Source organism: Salarias fasciatus, chromosome 12, assembly GCF_902148845.1.
Source record: "Salarias fasciatus chromosome 12, fSalaFa1.1, whole genome shotgun sequence".
Lineage (NCBI taxonomy): Eukaryota > Metazoa > Chordata > Actinopteri > Blenniiformes > Blenniidae > Salarias > Salarias fasciatus.
Window position 1 is genome coordinate 29,641,835 of NC_043756.1, and position 22,412 is coordinate 29,664,246.

The 22,412-nt window shown below is 44.4% G+C and overlaps 2 protein-coding genes across 2 annotated transcripts; both read right to left on the reverse strand.

The window, feature by feature from the left end:
* Nucleotides 1-9,250: 9,250 nt before the first annotated feature.
* Nucleotides 9,251-9,925, reverse strand: LOC115398255 (GTPase IMAP family member 4-like). Its single transcript, XM_030104937.1, is given in 4 exon segments — nucleotides 9,251-9,402; nucleotides 9,405-9,437; nucleotides 9,440-9,811; nucleotides 9,814-9,925. Coding segments are annotated over 4 exon segments (669 nt in total).
* Nucleotides 9,926-19,307: 9,382 nt separating this feature from the next.
* Nucleotides 19,308-21,944, reverse strand: LOC115398316 (alpha-(1,3)-fucosyltransferase 7-like). Its single transcript, XM_030105012.1, is given in 3 exon segments — nucleotides 19,308-20,075; nucleotides 20,077-20,465; nucleotides 21,879-21,944. Coding segments are annotated over 2 exon segments (1,047 nt in total). The 5' UTR covers nucleotides 20,437-20,465; nucleotides 21,879-21,944; the 3' UTR covers nucleotides 19,308-19,388.
* Between the last annotated feature and the right edge of the window lie 468 nt (nucleotides 21,945-22,412).

Sequence of the window (22,412 nt, forward strand, 5' to 3'; positions counted from 1 at the left end):
TACAGTACAAAATATTAGTAGAAGAAGCCTTTCTACCAGTTGATTAATATTTACTATGCTTTATCCAGTTCAGGGTCTCAGGGTGCTGATTGATTCTAAGTGAGTGTGGTGAATTAAGGAAACACCTGGAGAGTGACTCATGTCTTTAAGAGTCTAAGAGGATACCTGGGTGTTAATACAAAGCCAAATGCACAGGAAGAACATGAACATTTCACAAAAACATGAAACTGAACTGGAGATAGTTTCACCATGACGTTCTGAACCTCCTCGACTCAGGTTCATCTTATTGAAGGATTGGAACCAATCCCAGCCGAGGATGGTTGGAAGGCAGGGTACAGCATGTCTGAATCCTTCATAGTTTCGTTGGTAATCACTTCCTGTGGTCAGTCACATCCATATGGGCTCAATATTATGCCATAAATATTTAGCTTCTGTAAATGAATGTTTGCACATCATTTCAGAGTTTGTATTTGCAAATCAAGTTTTGCCATGCTTTAAAAAAAAGCTTCACGAAAAATTCATCTTTGTGAATCTGTTGAAAAAGATTTGCATGGCTGGAGAAATGATTAGCATCTGTGAAAATAATGGAAGTTCCGTTGCAAATATCCTGTTTTGAGGTGCAAAGTATAAAAACTGCATGCAAGTCTCTGAAGTTGTGGTTGTGAATTCTGGGATGGTCACTAGTTTCTACACATTCACTAAGTTGAATTGGTTTACAAATATAAACTCTGAAATTATGTGCAAAACAAGACATTATGTACAAACCTTCATTTACAGATGCAAAACACTTATGGCATGATATTGAGCCCATGCAGTCATTCATTAACTTACACACTCACACACCTCACATTAATTGAGGGTGCTTTGAAAGGTGTTCAACCCCACTGGAAGTAATGGTAACACTTTACTTGAAGCCCCCCTGTATAACACATTATTAGTACATTATAGCATCGTATAAACTATAGTTATAAACACTCATAAATGATTACAATGCTTTATAACATCAGTAACTAACCCCAAACTGGTAACACTTTATTTGAAGCCCCCCGGTATAACACATTATAAGACATTTATAAAGCATTATAATGCCATTATAACAAGTGTAGCTATAGTTATAACATTCATAAATGATCACAATGCCAGGACCCTAACCCTATGCTGTATGGTGGGTTATAAAGCATTGTGATCATTTATGAGTGTTTATAACTACTTATAATGTGTTATACCGGGTGCTTCAAGTAAAGTGTCACCAATTAAAACAATGAAAACAGACTTTAGAGGGCAGGTAATGCTGGTGCTGAAAAAGCCACATTTAACATTCAAGTAAAATGGGATACCGTGCACTGAGCTCAAAAGCTTCTATTAAATAAAGTAGTTGTAGTAAGAAAGAGCTGCTTTGCTGCCACCAGGTGAAACAGGAAGTGATCACAAGAACATTCCACTGTATGACCAGAAATGACACTTAAGTAGTTCCTGTAATGCTTCTCAACAGGTGTGGCTCTCTGGCATTTAAACCTGGAGTGGGGCAGTTTGCCTTCAACTATTTACTGTATTGATTCAAAGTAAACACAATAGTTCCTGCATTTTCAGTAATCAACCACAAAAAGGAAATGTACATTGGAACACAAACATCTCTTTTAGACTGCATTTCCAAGAGGTGATGGGACTAGTAGGCAAACTTTTAAAGGAAAATTCTTCTGCAGTGAAATCAGCCGAAGATAAAAAAAAAAAAAAGTGACAGATAAAAACACAATAGTGCGACAACGAGCTAAACTTGCTTTGCTACAATTGATCAAGCTGCCGTCAATTGATGAAGCATTTTAAAATAGCTGGAAGTAAGGGCGGTTCACAAACAACACAAACAAACAAGAAAGATGCAGTCAGCCAGCTGTGAGCCAGCCTGCGGATGAGGTGCGGGAACACAAGAGCATCTTTCTCAGAAGGTTGTTTAGTTTGTTTACACTTCACTAATTTAGACAGTTTCACGAACTGTAGCCTACAACCAAACACATTTTTCTACAATTTTCAAAATCTTAGCTGTTTCAGAAAGCTTCAGAAAGTTTTAACTAATTTAAGCATTTGAATCTTATAATCATTTTCTGCATTTCAGCTACTATAAACACCTTTTACATGACAACATTTTTCAGTGAAAACAGGAATATTTCATTGCATTTGCACAACAACAGTGTTTGGAACTAATGAAAACAACTTTTTTTACTAGTTTAAACAGTTACAGAATTGTAGCTTACAACCGAGCCCATCTTATTTCATTTCCGAAATCTTAGCTGCTTAGAAAGTTTCAGAAATGTTTGAAGAATTTTAAGCATTTGAATAATTTCATTCATTTCAGCTGCTTTAGGGTCCTTTACATGATGTTTTTCAGTGAACATTTCATTGCATTTGCACAAACAAAAGTGTTTGGAACTAATGAAACAACTTTCTGAAAACTAATATTTCCTCCTACTGGTCACATGAAACATACTGAAATCAAACTGTAAAGTTAAAGACAGAAATTCAGTGAGATCTTTTAAAGACAGAGATGTAAAAACCTCGATGTGATGCAGCTGCTCTGTGTCCTGTGTGTCCCGCTCTGAGTCTCATCGGGAGAATCTGGTTGAATCTGGACCAGTTACAATTCAATCAAACTTTCATCCACACCCATCAGGCAGGAGTCCAATCAAAACACCCTGGTCACGCCATCTGAAGTCTACTGAATGATTAAATTGGAAATTAATATTGTCTTTTACTTTTGTTCTTCTCAAAAGAAAATGTGCTACTTGATAACAAAAAAGGAAAAATGAACAATGAATTGTTCTCACAAATGTTTCAGGGAGGTCATAGTAACTCTCTGTTATATCTGCTGAAATCCATGTGATGTTGCATGCAATTATATGACAGTCAGCAGCCACAAGAAATAATTATAAGTATTTGGAACAGTTCCTTGATAGACTAATAAATGTTATGTCATAATGCTCAGTCCGGCTGTCACTCACTCACAGCCATTCTCCATTATAAAGCCTGAGACCCTAAAAGCAAGGACTGAATCAAACTCTGCACAGCACTAGTCTGTTGTCATGTTTGAATCAGACCCTCCATGTGACTGGGGATCCACTGTATGGACACATGCTTTCATACACACCTGAAAAAATGTTCATGACCCTTTACTCTGAAACTGCTTCTGTTTCTGAAAGCCTCCTGGGGCTTCACCTGGTGTCTGCATTATATATTTGGGCCTCTGTTGTGTGTCTTGGAGCCAATTTGTTGATGTGTCAGTCATTCCTGCATTACTTTTTGTGCTTCAAGTTTGGAATTTTCAATTATTTGTTTGCACCACTACATCTGGCTCCAGCTCCTCTTTTCTCCCCAACTCTAATGAAACTGGCTTCAGTCCAGTAAATGTAACTGGTTAATCATGCAACAAGATGCTGAGTTGAAAACGTCTAAACTTTTTGTCCAAAGTGTAACAACTTCTTACGCCTTGGATGAATGGAGCATTATAACTTGATCAGATTTGCTCTAAATGACATGAGATTTGTGGGATGTGTTCACACCTCGACCAGAAAGTAATATTTAAAATGTGGAAGCCCGGCCTCCTTCCTGAAGCTACTTCCTGTTTGGGGAGGAACCTATGAAATGATTCCATCAGATTATGATTTTACAGTTTCCTGAAGCCTCACAGTTCAAGTTTCAGGTCTGTTTCTACTGAGGAGAAATGAGAGCAAAAGAGCAATCGAGGTCAAAGGTCTGAACAGGTTTCATATTCAGTGAGGCCTCTGAGGGTACATGGTCTTTCCTTAGCTCCTTTAAAGGAGTGTGTGACCAGAGTTGGGTATGTAACGAAAAGTAACGAACGTTACAAGTAGTTTAATTACTTTTGATGGGAACGAGTAGTGTAACGGCACTACCCCTTCTAGATTGGTAGTTAAACTACCGTTACAAATGAAACGTTATGATCGTTACTTTTACAATGACTGCAAATAGAGCAACCAGAATATTATTATTTGAGCGGAGTTCTTTTTATTACCACCAGCAGATGGAACGGTGGCCATACGAGGAACGACTCGCTATCTCTTCCGGGTCAGGGCTGATGGAACCGTCAAAGTAAAATTGGTTGTCTTATATAAATTTGTGCCCCACTGACAACACTGCACTCCCTCCTACTGTAAATGCCCCTTTTAAATGAATACTCTGAAGATTAGGGACCCACGCCCTTTCCCTATCATTGACAAAGTTAGACAAGCTCATAAATACCTTTTTTGTGTCTCTGGTCCAGCGGCTGGTTCCCAGCTGTTAGCATCGTAGTTAGCTTAGCTCGAAGCTTAGCTGGAAGTCAGTCAGAGCCGGACTGACGAAAGTGGACAAAATACTCCTTCCAGTGGTCCAGGGGATGGCGTATTAGAACGTGAAGTAAATCCGAATGATTATAAAACATTTTAAAAGACGTGTTTTCTTTTCAATCAGTTAAAATAACGTTTTGATGCACAGACCTGCGGAGCGCAGCGCTCCGGAAGGATTATACCGGAGCACAGTCCTGCGGAGCACTATGCAGTAATGAGTGGTGTAACTTCTTTACTATTTCCATGGAGTAACCAAGTAGTGTAAGGCACTACTTTTTTCAAAAGTAACGAGTAACGGGTAACGCTTTACTTTTTTGAATAACAGACCCCAACTCTGTGTGTGACACTAATCTTGTTCCTGGACTAACATGAGCAAGAAAAATCAATCCCTTGGCTTCAAAACGTTTTCTAAACATCAAAATGCAGTTTCAAGTTTCATAAATGTCCATACATCATAATCTTCAGAAGTACAGTTGACAAGAAAGTTTGAAAATATTATGATCTTGATGTTTTAATGTAATATACACACACATACAAGCAGATAAACTGATTGATTTGCTGATTCACTTTATGATTCATTTACCTCAGGATAACTAAATTGTTTTTAGCAGTATGGATACACCACGTCTGAAAAAGTAAATGAATTAAGTATTCATGAAAGAAATGACTTAAAACTGCCAGTATAATGTCGGAACCCTCTGTCAGCACAGTTTTCAGCTTTCAGCTCCGAGAGGGCTTCTCTCATATCCCAAGTGTAGGCTGGGGGAAATAGAGTCTGAGTGGACGATGTTCTCCACCTCCATTGCTGAAGCACCTGCTCAGGGTTGTGGTTGTAAGGTGTCCGGTGCCTGCTGTGGTGGAAGCCTCTGAACCCGGTGGTGGACACCGGCAGTAAGGGCTGCCATCAAGCTGAAGAAGGAGTCCTATTAAGTCTTGCTGGTTCTTGGGACTCCTGAAGCAACTGATAGGTGCCAGCAGGCCAAGCAAACTGCTGCCCAAGTGGTTGTGGTGGCAAAAACTCGGGCCTGAGAGGATTGTGGAGAGGATGTGGAAGAGGACTATCGGTCTACCTCTAAGAAATCTTTTCAAACTGTTTGGTGACTCAAGACGGGAAAGCAGCTCTCCACCAATACTGTTTCCAGTGACGATGGGGAGCTGCTGGGGATCTCCTCAATCCTGTTGCTACATCTTCCATGCAGGAAGCAGAGGTCGAGGTGTCAAGGTGGACTTGTCCATCACCCAAGCTGAAGTCACCAAGGTGGTTGGTAAGCTCCTCAGCGGCAAGGCACCGGGGGTAATTGAGATGTGCTCTGAATGTTGTGGAATTTTTGGTGAATCAGAGCCAAAGATGACGAGTCAAGGTGTTGACGCTGCACAAGGAGGATTTATTGAGGATTGCAGAGGAAGCACACACAAATCAGCTGATTGAGAGCAAGGCTGTTGCTCCGGGGAGAATCCAACCCGACTCTGGCATGACTTCTGGCCAAGCCCTCTCACATAGCTAGATTTCACGAGACGAGCAGACGCAGTTTCCAAGTGACTTCAGACAAAACAGAGCGGCCTTCACACTGTGTTCCTGAGAACTTGGAAACAAAGCATTATTCCATATCACTGAGTACCTTAAGTTTCTGGATGTGCAGGGACTGTCATGATTGGCATGTAATTGCAGCATTGCGTGGCGGTTGGCAACCGTGTTTCTAGATTGACAGACCGGGGTGGTGGTTCCCCTTATAACAAAATATAAAAACACTTCGATCAGGGACGTGTATTGTAAAATAATCATTTATTTTACATTATGTACAATTCAATAACAGAAAACTCAACAATTCAGACTGTGGTGTGTGTGGTGTGTTGTGTGTGTGTGTGTGTGTGTGTGTGTGTGTGTGTGTGTGTGTGTGCATGTTTCCACCCCTCAATCAGTAATCAAGGATCCATCCACATCATGCTGACCCAGATCAATCGGAGAGGCTGGGTGACTGAGGAGCGGACTCTGCACGGCACACCAGATCTCACCCTCAGGCGGCACCTGACGGTGCGGGTTGGCCCTCGGATACGGACCTGCATCACGGTGTCTCCTCTCCTTCATCCTCTCCACAATCTCGACTGGACTGACTCAGGACACCGCGTCTTATACTCTGTCCGAGTGCAAGCTGCTGGAATTTCGAGTCTGACTCGCCTATAGCCAAGTTCTCTCACATCGTCATCTCAAAGCTTCCTCTCCAGTTTATGCCGGTTGAGTTGTGATGGTGCCCCAGAGCCACTCTCAATAAAAATGCAATTGACGTCTAAAGACACCTAAAGACATCCATGGCAGTGGCACATAGAACAAGTTTATGTGCTCACCTAATACTTTTAGGAGAGCTCACTTAAAACAAAGTTGGTGTCCCTTTAGGGTCTCCGTAGCTTTCTTTCCAGCACCTGACTTTCTGTTTAGCTTGATCTGGGAGGGCTGCAGTGTGTGGAAAAAATTGGATCCCAGTGAAGTCTTCCACAGCACCACACGGCCTCCGGGGGCGGATGCGTAGACGGCGCGGGCGCTGGAGCGGCGTGTTGAGGCGTCCCTTTCTCACCAGCGCGGTCTGCGTGAGCGGGTTGTCTGCGGCAACGGGCTACAAGTGTAATATGTTTGAAGTAATTCGAGAGGCGTTTCGGGAGCGAAAGGATGTTTATTCCCAAGAGCAGGCATCCAGAAACGTGCATCAGCATCGGCAGTCAAAGACACAACACAATGCGGCTTCCGTAGCTCCGGCATAGACCTATAGATATAGATCTCTAGATATGTGTATCTAGACACACGCGCTCCTCTTAACTGCGCCGAATAGTAAATTCAAACGGAACATATAAAAGCGCTGCGCCGCGGAATGCCAGCATCTTGCTCCAAAGTCACCGGCAGCGCAGCGGCGCTCCGGCTGGATGGGGAGGGCTTCTGCTCTGAGAGGCTCTCTGCTCTCGATATCACACGAACCAACACATGATATAAACAGAAAATAAAAAAAAAACACACCTCATTTCGCTTCTGCAAGGTCGCTCTGCTCGTCCAGCCACCATTGATCTGTGATTTATAGGACTTCCAGCAAGGATGAGTGCATGGTTATGTTTTGATCTCAAATGAGTGCTTTTCTTTATCCAATAGTTACTTTTGTATGGTTTATTCTATATAAAAACGGTAATTTCTGCGTTCGCTACTGTCTGGGACCCTGTTGAGCTGATTCTCGTGCCTACCAAGGTGGCCTAATAACAATAAGAAAAAATGTCCGTCTGTGAGGTCCTGCCATTGTGTTTTATTTCGAAACTTCCGGTGTAACTTCCTCTCTGGTGCTTTCTGAACGACAGTGAGTTTACGAGGTTTAGAAGCGGCGGTGCAGAAAATAGAACTGAAGCGAATCACCAGCGCCATGGCGCGCACCAGCACTTCTGGGGCGCGGTGCTTCGAGTCCAGTGGAAATTGTCTCATAGAAGAGAATGGGTTCAAAGTGCTGCGCAGTACGTTTCAAGGCGCGGTGCTTTCACGTCTGGTGGAAATTGGGGGTAAGCATTGCTGAGAGCCTTCCGTTTTAGTGGTTAATTGGGTGCTTTGTCATTTAGTGACTTACAGCCCGCGTCCGCTTTGGAGTGTCCGCGGCGACCCCGCGCACCACCGGTGCACACGCGCTTTCTCCCATACTACATTTTGAGCTCAGCTGTGCGCTTCCATGCAGGCGCACTGATCCACGCATCACGAGAAGCTTTTACAGCACTACAGACTGTTTATCTGCTCCTTTATTCCAGATAGAAAATTAAGCCCATACATTGTCTACGTTATCATTAAGCATTAAAGTTTATTTAGCCTTTCTTTCCCGTTTCTGAATCGCGGGGCGGCGCCGGAGAGATTAGTTACTTTCACTTCTGTCTGCAGATCTTCTCCTCCTCCAGACAGAGTCTGCTCTCTCTTTCCACGAGTTTTTCACTCTTTCGGTGTCTTTAAGTGGAGCCATCAGGCTGGAGCTCCGTCTACTTTCACTTTTACCATCATGTTTTGTTTGCTGTGGCGCTCTGGCGCATGTGTAAAATTTTCTGTCTTTCTCATTCTTCTAGCACAAATTAGTCTGCAATGAAAATGAATGTGTCTCATAGAACAGTACAATCAGGTTTGGTTTTTTATCAAGAAGTTCTTGGATCAAGTCACTCAACTGTTCCTCGTGTTCTTTCTGCAGGGCTTTCTTTTCCTCCTCTCCATCTGTGGACTTCATTTCCTTCTCCTGTTTTTTCAGTAAGTGGCTGATTCTCTTGACATTTCTCTCTTCCTGGTGGCACATTCATCAAGTTTGGATTTCCTCTCCTCTTTTTTGGTACTTTGTCTTCAAGTCGTTGCACTCCTCTGCTTGCTTTCTGGCCTTTTCTTCATCGTCATCTTTTACGCTCTGCAGTAATTTTTCACAATCCTCCAAGTCTTTTCTCATTCTTTCTTCTTCTTTTTTAATCTCTGCTTTTTCTTTCTCATGTTGTGTTTTCAGGCTTTTGGACTTCCATGTCATGCTCAATCTGTTTCTGCATATTTTCTGCAAATGTTTTCTCCCTATTTTCCCTCTGGATCGTGTCCCAGGCGTCTTGTTTCTCTTTCAGCTCTTCTCTCAGCTCTGCAGCCTCATCTCCTGTAATAAGGATTTTTGAATTATTTTGAATTGCAAGACTTCATAGGTTTGTTGTGACACTCGGTGGAGCACCTCCACTTGTCTTTTCCTTTCCTCTTCTTCTTTTTGTCGCTTTTCTTGTTCTCGTAATTTTTCTTCAAGTGTTTTTGATGTTTTCCTGTTTTTCTTTCAGTTCTCGTTCTTTCAGTTTCATCTCTGAACTGATTTTTTACTTCCTCCTCCTCTCTTCTTATTTTCATTGCTTGCATTTCCCTGTCATGTTTTCTCCTGAGGTCTTCCATCTCATTTTTCATCTCTTCTTGCTTCTCCTTCAGAATCTTTTCCATTTCTTTGCCTGAGTGCCTCAGCTTCTATCAGCTTCTCGTTGGTGAAGCAGTCACATCCATTTTTCTCCACCATGGCGTTGATCTTTGCTATCAGCTCTCTGACCTGCTTCGATTTTGTCTGTCTGAGTTATCAAACACATGTATCTTCCTCCACACTCAGAGACGAGCCTCTTAAAATAGTCACCACTTTCACTGATGTACTGTTCAATTGTCCCTCCTTCATCTTTCAGTAAATCTCCTCTGGTGAAAAGAATGATGGTGAACTTCTCTGACTTGTTCCTGAATGCATCCTTTATGAGTTTCAGGGTCTTCTTGTCCTCCAAAGTAAACCGTCCGATTTGAAACACCAGTAAGAAGACGTGTGGTCCTGGAGCCAGAAGACTGATACATTTCAGCAGCTCCTCCTGAACCTCATCATGGGACAAATTGTTATCAAACAGTCCAGGAGTGTCGACCACGTGGACAGCACGACCGTCCACTTCACCCACTGCTTTCTGACAGCATTTGGTGACTGAAGTTGAAGAACTTGAGCGTTAAACAGGTTCTTTCCGATGATGGTGTTTCCTGTGGAGCTCTTTCCATGGCCAGTCTTTCCCAGAAGAACTATTCTGAGTGGCTCTGGTCTCTGCATCTCTCCCTCCACCTGTGGAGTAAGAAAACCCAATTTTAGTCATTTGACAGACTGTTTTCACAAATAAAGGTATGATATTTTGTATGTAAGGAGCAGATTATCTTTGTTTTTCAGTTCTTAATATCTGGAAAGTAAAAGCAATCATCCTTTCATATTGAAGAGCAGTTTTGTACCTCTACCCCAATTTCTTTGATGGAGGTACCTCCCAAGTAGCACTTCCAGGATATGCCAGGCCAGGAAAACTGGAATATTTAGCCAAGACGTGCTAACCAAAAAATATCCCCCAAAACTTGGTACCAGTGAGAGTCCCAGCCACTGCCAGTCTTTTGTTATCTTGACAGTAACTGGGTAAATTGGTAAGTTTTGTGAGGTTGGGCTTGCAGTGTGGAGTGAGCTCAGCTTGTCATCGGCACAGCTTCTCCGATAGATCCAGGTCAGCATGTGGCGGATGGATCCATTATTACTTGTGAAGGGGAGGAAACATGGACGCACGCACACACACACACACACACACACACACGCACACACACACACACACGCACGCTCTCACTCACTGACTCACTTACTGTGAAGTGTCGAGTTTTTTGTTGAGTTGTCTATAGTTATTGCTGAAAATAAGTGATTATTTTACAATCAAAATCCCTCATCTAAGTGTTTTTAAATTTTGTATGAGGGAAAATAACAAGTGTTCCGATGTTTCAGGATTCACTAAAAGAAAAACATTAGCACAACGTCAGTTTTCTGTTTGATTTTTCTCCTTTTCTAGTAAGAGAGTGCTCTGTTTTTGGTGAAACCACCTATCTTCTCCTGCCAATAACTAAAGAGCAGAAAACAGCAGAAACACAATCCTTTTGCAGATGAAAGAAAGAGTTTACTCTTTGTTTTGCTGGATCAATGTTTATGTTATCATGAAATTCAATATTCTGTTGGTCTTCAAAATCTGTCAAAATCCTTGAAAGCAGCTGGCAGTGAGGGGTTGTCTGCTCCGAAAAAGGCTGGAAATCAGTGAGTTGTCAATGGTTTGCACCTACCAGATTGTGCAGTCGCCATTGTTTTCTCACAGCTGGAGACATTTACGAGGGTGGACCCAAAGTTCCCGGACTGTAGTTCTAACTTTTTATTTTTTAATCTTCGCAATTATTTGAAACTGTCACCTTAAAAATACTCTCCTTTGGCTTGAATACAACGCTGCACCGGAGATTTTCACTGTTCAGAAGAGTCGCCATAACCGTGCGTAACTGTGCCGATTAGATAGAACTTCGATTTTCCATCCCCCGCCTGTATGTCTGTCTTACCGTTCCGCTGCCGCTCCAGTTTCATCTTTGACAACAAAAAGCAGTCGCCTGGGGCCAGATCAGGGGAATATGGCGGTGGGAGGCTGGCTGGTCACGGTTTTAGTCCAAAAATATGCTTTACGCACAACATTTGGTGCTATTTCTGTGCATAACGGGGCGTCCTGTGGTCTGCTGTCTGCTGTGATGCGGCCATTTCCGGGGGCCTTCGTCTCCCTGCTTCTAATAACCGCCTGAGGATGGTCAGTCTGGATCTCTACAATACTCCCATCAGTTCTGCAATGTCATCAAAGTCCTGCGTGGACCTACCAGGACGTCTGCTTCAGTTTTTGTGACGTTTTCCTCTGTTCTGGAAGTGGATTGTTGTCCTCTGCGTGCCTGGTCTTCGTGATGTAATCTGATTACTCTTAAAGGGCCCAAACCACTCAGACACCCTAAGAATCCTTCTTAAAGAATGTCTGCAACATGGTGTGTGTTTCTGCCGCTGGTTTTCCCAATAAAAACAAAATGTTTTGACAGAGCGCATATCCGTGGATATCCGCCATCTTGAAAATCGAAGAACGGGGTGTAACTCTGTCAACATAAACAATGATTGTCAGCTGACCGCATCACGGGGGAAGACCAAACCTGGCACAGTTATGCATGAGGTTATCCTGTAGCGACATCTGGATGGGACTCCGGGGGGCGGGGGATCTCTGGTGGCCCTTTGCTTCGGGTTGGGCCTGGGTGTTGGGGTCGGCCCGCTGGCCCGGGTACCTGTGGTGCGGATGCAGGTCGGCCCTGTGGGGGGTGCTTGTCTGGGGTGGGACTGGGGGGGGCCTGCTGTGTCTTCTGGGCCCCCGCCGTGTGTGGGGTGCACCCTCTTTTTTTTTTTTTTTTTTTTTTTTTTTTTTTGGGGGGGGGGCAGGATTTTATCTGGGCGTGTCCCTGGTCCCCAGCGCTGGAAACACCCCGACTGGGTCATGGTGGCGTTCCCTCCTGGCCCTCTTGGGGGCGCTGGGCCCCAGAGACATGACCAGCATTAGGGTGGGTTTCCCCCGGGCTGGTGTCGCTGCTGCTCATTGGGTGTCGCCTGTGCCCCCGGCTGCCCCAGTGGGTCCTGGTTGACCTCTGGCGCCCCGGGGGCGGGACGGGTGGGGGTGGGGGGGGGGGGGGCGGTGCGCGGCGGGCTCGCCCTATTTCCTTGCCTCCCTCGGGGGCGGCCCTGGGGGATTGGGGGCAGGTGCCTGCATGCCTCCGGGCCTCCGGGGTGGCGGACTTTCCCGGTTTCCCCCCTGGGTCGCGGGGCGTGGCATTACGGGGGCTCCGGTGGCGTGGATTGGTATCGGCTGGGTAACATCACATGAACGTCTATATGATCATTCCAGCCTCTGCTCAGTCCTACAAAAATTTCAAGAAAAAAAAAAAAAAAAATCCTGTAGCGACATCTAGCGGCCAAAGTCGAAACTTCATTGTATTTTTTATTAATAGAATCAGTCCGGAAACTTTGGGTCCCCCCTCGTATTGTTCAGCTTCACGCCGAGTTCTCAGTTTGACAACCTGGAAATAGAATAACATTTCCTTGCATTTCTGATTTCACAAAAGACATTGTTGCTTTAAAATTGCATTATTCATTCTATACTCAATAGCAGGTAAGCTACATATGTAGCGACAGCTACCCTGGGGTAGACTGATAGAAACTGGATAGAAGGCTGCCAATCCATGTCATCAGCCTCTCCAACCACTCACTATCACACTGCTTTATCCAGTTCAGGGTCTCAGGATGCTGATCTGATTCCAGCTGACTGTGGGTGAATTAAGGAAAAACCTGGACAGTGACATGTCTTTCAGAGTGTGAGAGGATCCCTGGGTGCAAATCAAAGTACAAATGTCACGCACAAGAACAACATGAAAATTTCACAAAAGCATGAACTTAAACTCTCGGGGCTCTACTTTGATGGCGCAACTTGTCCGGTGAATACCGGCGGAGACCGCGGATTCCTATTTTCGACAGGTGCAGAAGAGGGTTTCTGACCGGTCCGCTGCACTTGCGCCAAGATGGGCGTGGCCGCGCACCAGGGGGCGGTGTCGACAGAATCAGCTGGGCGCAGTGATAGTTTCATGCAGAAGGTGTGAGCAGGCTAATTTGTCTGAGAAAACCTCAGAGGCAGGGTTTCAGCTTGTCAGTGTCATGAAAGATACACAAAATCACTCATGAAGCACATCATTGTTTTTATTCTTTAAAAGAATACTGCGAAGATTTTGGACCCACGCCCTACCCCTATCATTTACAAAGTGAGATAAGCTCATAAATACCTTTTTTGTGTCTGTTCGTCCAGCCGCTGACTCCCAGCTGTTAGCATCGTAGTTAGCTTAGCTCAACTGTGGGACGTGAAGAGGAGGCAGAGCCAGACTGACGAAAGTGGACAAAATCCTCCTTCCAGTGGTCCAGGGGACGGCGTATTAGCACGTGAAGTAAATCCAAATGGTTATAAAACATTTTAAAAGACGTGTTTTCTTTTCAATCCGTTAAAGTAACGTTTTCATACACACAGATCTGCACAAGCATAGTGCTTAGTGAAAGGATATACCGGTGCACAGCAGCTGAGTCTGTTTCTACTTCTGTGCTTTGGTATATCCTTCTGCAGAGCTCTGCCATGCGCAGGTCTGTGTGTATCAAAATGTTATTTTAATGGATTGAAAAGAAAACACATGTTTTAAAATGTTTTATAACCATTCGGATTTACTTCACGTGCTAACACGCCGTCCCCTGGACCACTGGAAGGAGTATTTTGTTCACTTTTGTCAGCCCGGCTCTGTCTCCTCTTCACCTCCCAGCAGACAGCAGACAATCAGACAGACGGCCAAAAATATCAACCAAATCCCAAAAGAAAGAAAATAAAAAGAGGCATAATGAAGAGATATAAGGTGGAAGAAGCTTTAGCAAAGATACAGGAGGTCAGTGAGGGGGAATCGGATGGTGGAGACATGTTGGACATTAGCGATCTTGACTGGAGTGAAGAGGAGGAACGTTCTGAATCAGAAAAACATTCGCTTCGCTCCCAAGTCCTGCGTACGGTCCAGGGGTCGGTGGGGCCGGACAGTACGGGGTAGCCAAGACCCTGCATCGGTTCTGGGCGGGGTTCCACTGGCACGGCTACCGGAAAGATGCACAACTTCATGTGCATGGCTGCGACGTCTGCGCCTGGTCCAGTGGTCACGCCGCTCCGCGGTGCAGGAGCCCAGCCAGCGCTGGAGTAAGACCAAAGTGGGTCAGGATGCCCAAGCGCAGGCACGTGGTGGTTTCACACCGGGACAGGCTTTCCCCGTACCGGCCTTTGGAGCCGCCGGAGAGGGAAGAAGCCGAGGAGGACAAGACTTAGACTGTTGGTGCAGACCCCCAGCCGGGACGGACGCCGGAGGGTCCGCGTTGTTCTTCACGCCGCCGGGGGCGGGCTGGACAATTGGATTCCTTTTCGAGTATTTTCTTCCTGGACTAACAGTGTTTCGGGGACGTTAAACCCCTTAGGTGGGGGCTATGTAGCGGCCGTGGGGGCCGCTGGGGGCCGCTGTAAGAGCGACTGTGTGCTGTGATGGGGCCGCTAGGCATCATGGGGATTTTGGGGACTGTTCGGGCCGTTTGCTGGCCGTTTGAGTGTTTTTTTGTGTTTGTTATGTCTTCCCTTTATTATTAGTTGCTTGTGCTAGTCTTGCTTTTGGTGTTCTGCGTTCATTTGTGTTCATTTTATTTTCTAGGGGAGTGGCCTCGGCCTGCAAACCAGTATAAGGGTTGTGTGATGTTCCCAGAGTGCTTAGCTGTTGTGACAATAAAGTCCTGGTTGAGTGAAGAGCAGTTGTACGCCTTGTTTCTTGCCATCAGTAGCCACTTGACTCTACAATATACATTTATTTTGTTGTCATTCATTTTTGTTTGTCTGTAAAGAACCTTGTTGTTGTCACTATTTACTATTGTGAGCACTTGTCTGTCAAATTCTTCATTACGTTAATTTTGATTGAACTATTTTTTCAGTTTATGTTCCATGTTTAATAAAGTTCCTGGGGAAAAAAAACCTGAAGTATTTCCTGTATTGCAGTTGCGAGTCTCTGGCATTGTGATCTCCAGTTTGGCAGTTTGCCTTCAACTCATTGCTGCGTTACCACAAAAGGGGAATGGACCCTGGGACTCAAACATCGCAGTCTTAAACTGCATTACCCAGAAGCGAGGGAACACGTTTGACAGACTATGAAGGAAAATTCTTCTGCAGTGAAATCAACCCAAGGTAAAAAGAGCTACAAACAAAAACACAATAGTGCTACAACAAGTTAAACATGCTCTGCTACAACTGATCAAACTACCTTCATTGGTAAATCTTTCTCAGAAAGATCTATAATTAGTTTATTGATGTTTTACTAGTTTAAACAGTTACAGAATTGTAGCTTACAACCGAGCACATCTTATTTCATTTCCGAAATCTTAGCTGCTTAGAAAGTTTCAGAAATGTTTGAAGAATTTTAAGCATTTTGAATAATTTATTCATTTCAGCTGCTTTAGGGTCATTTTCACGATGTTTTTCAGTGAACATTTCATTGCATTTGCACAACAACAGTGTTTGGAACTAATGAAAACAACTTTTTGAAAACTAATATTTCCTCCTACTGGTCACATGAAACACGCTGAAATCAAACTGTAAAGTTAAAGACAGAAATTCAGTGAGATCTTTTAAAGACAGAGATGTAAAAACCTGATGAGATGCAGCTGCTCTGTGTCCTGTGTGTCCCGCTCTGAGTCTCATCGGGAGAATCTGGTTGAATCTGGACCAGTTACATTTCAATCAAACCTTCATCCACACCCATCAGGCAGGAGTCCAATCAAAACACCCTGATCACGCCATCTGAAGTCTACTGAATGATTAAATTGGAAATTAATATTGTCTTTTCCTTTTTTCTTCTCAAAAGAAGAAAAGCAAAATATTGCTGAAACTCATGTGACGTTTCAATTGAAGTCAAGCGGAACTCAACAGACACAAGAAATTATCTTAAATATCTGGACGCTCGGAACAATCCTTTGATGGACTAATGAATGTTATGGTTTATGGGTCAATTCAGAAACGCTCAGTCCGGCTGTCTTTCCCACTCACAGCCATGCTCCATTATAAAGCCAGGGACCCTAAAAACATGGACTGACTCAAACTCTGCTCATCTCCAGTCTGTGTAGTCTGGCTTGAACCAGGCCCTCCATGTGACTGGGGATCCTCCGTATATTCTCCACACACTTTAATACACACCTGGAATAATGTTCAACGACCCATTTACTCTAAAACTGCTTCTGTTTCTGAAAGCCTCACGAGGCTCATGGTGCTTCCCTGCTGTCTGCATGATAATTTGGGCCTCTGTTGTGCGTCTTGTTGCCAGCTGGTTGATGCTTCAGTCATTCCAGCCTTCCTTCTCATGTTTCAAGTTTGGAATTTTCAATTCTTTGTTTTCACGACTACATCTTGCACATTTTGTCCTTGACTTCAGAGTGAGGAGGCAGCAGCATCACACTGAAATACAGAAGAGAAACCAGAAGATTCACAAACACATGAAATACAAATATCTTTACTTGTGGGTAGAGAGAAGTGATACACCCAGATTTGACTCACACTGTAAATGAAAGGCCCCTACGTCTGATTTGATTAGTGTAGGTCGCCATCTAGTGGCCAAACAAAGCACTGCTTCCCCGAGACCTGCCTATAAATCACTTCAGCTCTACAGGGGTAAATAAAGACTCTTTAGTTACTGTTACTTTGCAGCTTAAGTGGTTTGAAGGCAAGAGTCAGTAAAGACAAACTTCAAAACTTCACTTTGATTCATCTGAATCAAGCTAATTTTTTCTCAGGATTACATTCAAATCAATTTGTAGAGCAATTTTTTGACAGGGAATAATTTTTATTCCTATTTTAGTTGCTGAGGTTTAAATCAAATTACATCACATCTGGTCACATGTCTTCCAGTACTTTTATACAGCAATTGTACACGACCACTCTGCAATACCACATCTGGCCACCAGAGGGCCGCATCCCACTGTTTGAGAATCACAAGCTGTAACAACATTTTGTGAAAATTCAAAGAGAAATTATTACATTGTAAGAATTGTGGAGCGGGGGGACTGATCACTTTGCTTTTTTTTGTTTGTTTGCTTTTTCAATGTCGTTACATATTTATTCAGACAGTTACATTTAGTTAATTATTTCTTGAGTTTCAATATTTTCTCTTTTCTTTTATTCAGGGAAGTTTTTTCAACAGAAGCACCAGCTGATATAAATGCATGTCATCCACCACTGGATGATGTTACTGATGAATCCAGTCCAAACATATCAATGATATGTTGTTAAAAAAGAACAGAAGAGAAGAGAAAACATTTTTACATGTGTGACATTTGTGTTTTGGACTTATGTCTTCATTGAGTCAGAAAATATTCAGAACAGCCTCTAAAACAGAGCAGCCTTCAGTGACATCCACTGGATTCAACAGAATGAAAAGAAATTTGCAGAAAAGAAAGAAACAAGTTGAATAATTAAAAAAAAAATCTTAATGTGGATGTAAAACTCATCAGCGCACTGCAGTCGACATGAAACACAGAAATGCACCAAATGAAACTGGCAGAATGAGGAGCGGCTCTGTGTCTGTACAGATGTGTGCAACCAGCTGGTAAACATGGTGAACATGATCCTGTCTCAACGCCTATTTTGACACATCACTGAATCTGGCTCGGAGATGTCAAACAACATGCATATCTATATTTCACAAAAGCCAAACAATTACTCCCAAAAATGACTATAATCTCAACATAAAGTATTTTTCTAATGAAATCTTCTGATGTAAAATACAGTGAAATGTCCAAAAAAAAAATCTTCTCCTGTAGCCTCTCCTGTTGCATTTTACATGAGCAAACCAAGTGAGAGATTGCAGTGAAGCGTGTGAGCGTGACTGTGCAGAGGTGACGGAGAAGCGGATGTCTTGTTCAGTAATCGGGGTTTGCCTTAAAGACAAGACCCTCCCTGCAGTTACCACACTGTTTATTTATTGCAACACAAAAGCTCACACTTCCACATTTTTTCTGCTGCTGAGGACTCAGGATTTGCTCGTGTACAGTGGTTTGTATCGGAGTCGATTCCCCCTGAAGTTTTCCACATTCGGGCTCATTACAACCCTAAATGTAAATATAATTATTCAGAAACAAACCTAAAGAGACTTGGGTAACACTTTACTTTAAGCACCCGGTATAACACATTATAAGTAGTTATAAACACTCATACATGATCACAATGCTTTATAACCCACCATACAGCACAGGGTTAGGGTTAGGGTTAGGGTTAGGTTAGGGTTAGGGTTAGGGTTAGGGTTCGGTCCTGGCATTGTGATCATCTATGAATGTTTATAGCTATAGCTACACGTGTTGTAATGGCATTATAATGCTTTATAAATGTACTTATAATGTGTTATACGGGGGGCTTCAAATAAAGTGTTACCGAGACTTGTAGCTGTGATTGCAGCTCTTGATGGCTCGAAGGTCTTCTATTGCATTTTCAGGGTTCTTTTTGAAAACGGCGACCAAGGTGGAACCTTTTGAAAATGCTCAGACTCCATGGAAACGGGGAAACCACAACTTCCTGAAAACAGCTCTTCTGCACATGTGAGAGCAGATGGATAACAACAGCATATTCTCCTGTTAGTTTTATAGAGTTATGGTAACAACAATCTGACTTCATCATCTGTCCATGCAAACGTTCTTGTACTCAGCAGTGTCAGTGTTGAAAGCGTATTCTGGTCTGCAGGCATGTGTGTGTGGTTTCATTTCAAAAACAACCAACAGCACCAACTCGTGGCCCAACACACTAACTACATCACTTTTCAGCGTTTCTGTCATCCATGTAAACAGACGTCGTTTTCGAAACATTGTCATGTAAACATGAAACTTTTCTGGAACAAAAACACAAAAATGATGTTTCACTTGAAAAGTTATTTGAAAAAAAAAATCAAAAACCATGTGTCATTTTCCTTCTGCCTCACATTGCATTGATCGTTCACATAAAATCCCACTTTAAAAAAAGACCAAGTGGTTTCAACTCCTTTGCAAAGCCACCGCAGTTTGAATGATCGAGAGAATCCAAACGACATTTTTCAGTATTTATGAATCTCAGTGATGAATCTCAGTCCGAGTCCGTGCTGTGAACCCAGCGCTCCAGGTCCTGGTAGACCTTCCTGGTGGGCAGATGTGGATGCTGGAGGCAGATCTGACACAAGCGTTCCCTCCAGTCGGTGTAGGTCTTGATGGAGTGAGTGCGGCGCCACAGGAAGTACTCCTCGTAGGCCTTCCTGTCAGCTGCCAGCTCTTTCAGATAAGCAGCCAGATCTTCTGTGCTATTAAAATCAGAGACATGGATGAAGGAGTGAGGGGGGGCCAGGGACTCATACGTGGCCCTGCTGGGGCCGAGGACCACAGGTACGGCCCCAGCTTGGAAGGCGTTCCTCCACAGTTTCTCGGTGATGTAGTCCTTTGCCTCGGAGTTCTCGAAGGACAAATAAAACAGGCACTTGGCGATCGTGGGCAGCAGCTTCCCGCTGGGCAGAGGTTTCCTCTTCCACCTGCCGTAAACCTCAATGGGGACCAACCTCTTCAGGCGATGGTAAACCCTGGCTCGAGCCTGGCGAGCCTGGTACCTGCTGATGACCCAGCCGACCAGGCAGGAGCGGTTTGTAGAGACCTGGAAGTGTGGCTCGTTTCCCCCCACCACCGTCTTCCCGTACGGGACGAAGACGTCGGCGTCGCGCCTGTAGCTCATCGTCCAGTTGAAAAGCCCGTTGAGCTGCGAGAGGTTGGTGTTGTGGGCGGGGGGGCTCCAGGGACAGCCACACCCAGTGCTGGGAGGCGGGGCGGGGCAGGTGCAGGGGCGGAGCCGAGCGGCTCAGCTCCTGGTGGTGGAACACCACCACGTCGGCCTCGGGGAAGGCGGAGGGGTCGTCGGTCAGGAAGCAGTGGCTGATGTTGTACTTGGCGAGGCATCGGTTGCCGTCCAGCCGGTAGGAGCGGCCGAATGGCCAGTGCCACAGGAGCACGGTGAGATTCCTCCGAGGAGCCGGCGCACAAAGAACCAGCTCCCGGTCCAGGAGGCGGCGATAGAACAGAGGCAAGACCGAGCTGAAGAGGAGAAGGACGATGAGGAAGAGGTGGAAGATTCGAGGTGCAGGTGCCGTCATGGCGACCAGGTCAAACAGAACACAGATCACTGGTGAAAAACAGAAGGAAGGAAGGAAGCAGAGACCAATGTCATGACCTCATATACCTCACAGGAACCACAAAAGAGATGTTAGATACACATTAGAAGAAAAACAGCAGAACATTTTCAATCCAACGTCAGTCCTGTCATTGCTGATGGGTATTACTGCTTTAGCAGTCCATTGAAAAAAATGACCAACTGGCCATAATTTTTCATTTGGTTGGTTTGTACTAAAATCCGAGCATGCGTTCTGTCAGTCATTGTTTCTCAGGAGAAAACCATTTTATTTGAATTTACTTAAAAAGCCTAATTCAGACATTAAAGCAGAACTTTGCAACTTTTTTACCTCAATAAATGTGTTTCAGAATCCCTGTGGGGGTAAACAAAGACTTGTCACTGTGATTCGCCTGTCCCTTCACTCCCCCCGGGGTCTGAGTCCTGAAAACAGCGCTTGCAATTTCAGAGGAGCGGACCCGATTACATCTCGCGAGAACAAACCTGCTTTACGGCGCTCATACGGGATTACAAGTATAAAAGCTGTTGGAGTACGATGCGGAGGACGTTTACGACAGTGAACTTTCACAGGAGACCAGTAGGGGGAGTGCTAAAGAAAATCTTGCATAGTACTCTGGCTGCAGACCTCCACTCTCAGGACCCAGACCCCTCTCCCCAAGGCTCCGCCCAGCTCCCACCCCATTGGAGGAGCTCCCGTTGGGAGCGGAGACGCGGAGACGTTCACGGCGTGCGCGGTGCGCGCGGCACTTTCGCATCCAGTGCGTTCTTGGCGTAACCTGTCCTCAGCGCTTCGTTTCTTCGTTTTTCTTTATTTGCACTGCGCCAAGTTATGGCGCACTCAACGGTAAGTGAACCCCCAAACATTCGTCTCCGCCATTCTGCAACCAGGACCACTGAACCAGGGTCAGTGCACGCGTACATGTACGCGCAGGGGGCAGGTCCAACGGCGAAGGGATTTGATTGGTTTAAAAAAAGGTGTCCCCTCAAGACTATTGGTTGCTGTTTTTCCCGTTTTACTCCTTCTGTAGATAGCGGATATTTTCCAAACTACTTTAAGAACACACTATGAATTGCTGCCCATCGGGTCATGAAGATCATTTTAATCAGTATTTAAAGAAATGTATCTCATTCAAATCGCCAACCCTAGCTTTAAAGAATAAAGAATCTGGAAAATTTGTTGCTTCGTTTTGCAACATTTGGAACCTCTTTCAAATAATTAAAGTGTTTTGAGAACTGTGCTCCAAAATGCGAGCTAAAAGTACACATGGACTCTTCTGTCAATCAGCTGTTAAATCTGTGAATTTCTTTCAGCAAAATTGTGAAAAGAGAAATTTCCCACCGGTGGAGAAGGTGCATATATCTAAAAACTGTCTGTAGTGTGCAGTAAGTGTAGAAGTTTCCTCTCACCTGCTGGGATGAGGCCGCAGGGTGAGAAAAGAGCGTCATTTCATCCCAGTTTCTCAGATGTGACAGTTGGTGCGTGCCTTCTCAGTGTTCATGCTGGTTTGCAGCAGATGTGGTTGATTTGAGCTGGTACACCACAGCTGGGCTTCCTCTTCCTGCCAGGGTGGCTCTGCAGAGGAAAGGGGCAGCGCTTCTGTAGGCAGCCGCCACATCATAACCGTCTCAGAGAGACGCAAACTCTCAGTTCAGAGCAAATTCACCAGTGGGGGAAAAAAAAACATTGAAACTGCCCTCAGAATCACCTCCGCCTGCTCTGACGAACAAGCAACGCTCAGTTTTTGATCTGGAAATAAAAGCACTGTTGGCATTTTTCCTGCTGTGACTGGTTTATGCTGAATTAGATCTGTGCAGGAGAACCTATGGTGGCCATGGAGGTAGAAAGCTGCACAGATTCCTTTACAGAGAAGCTTAATCTAGCAGTAATGATCTCTAAAGATTTGATTTTTTTTTCAATCTACTTTTAACTCTGAAATCTCT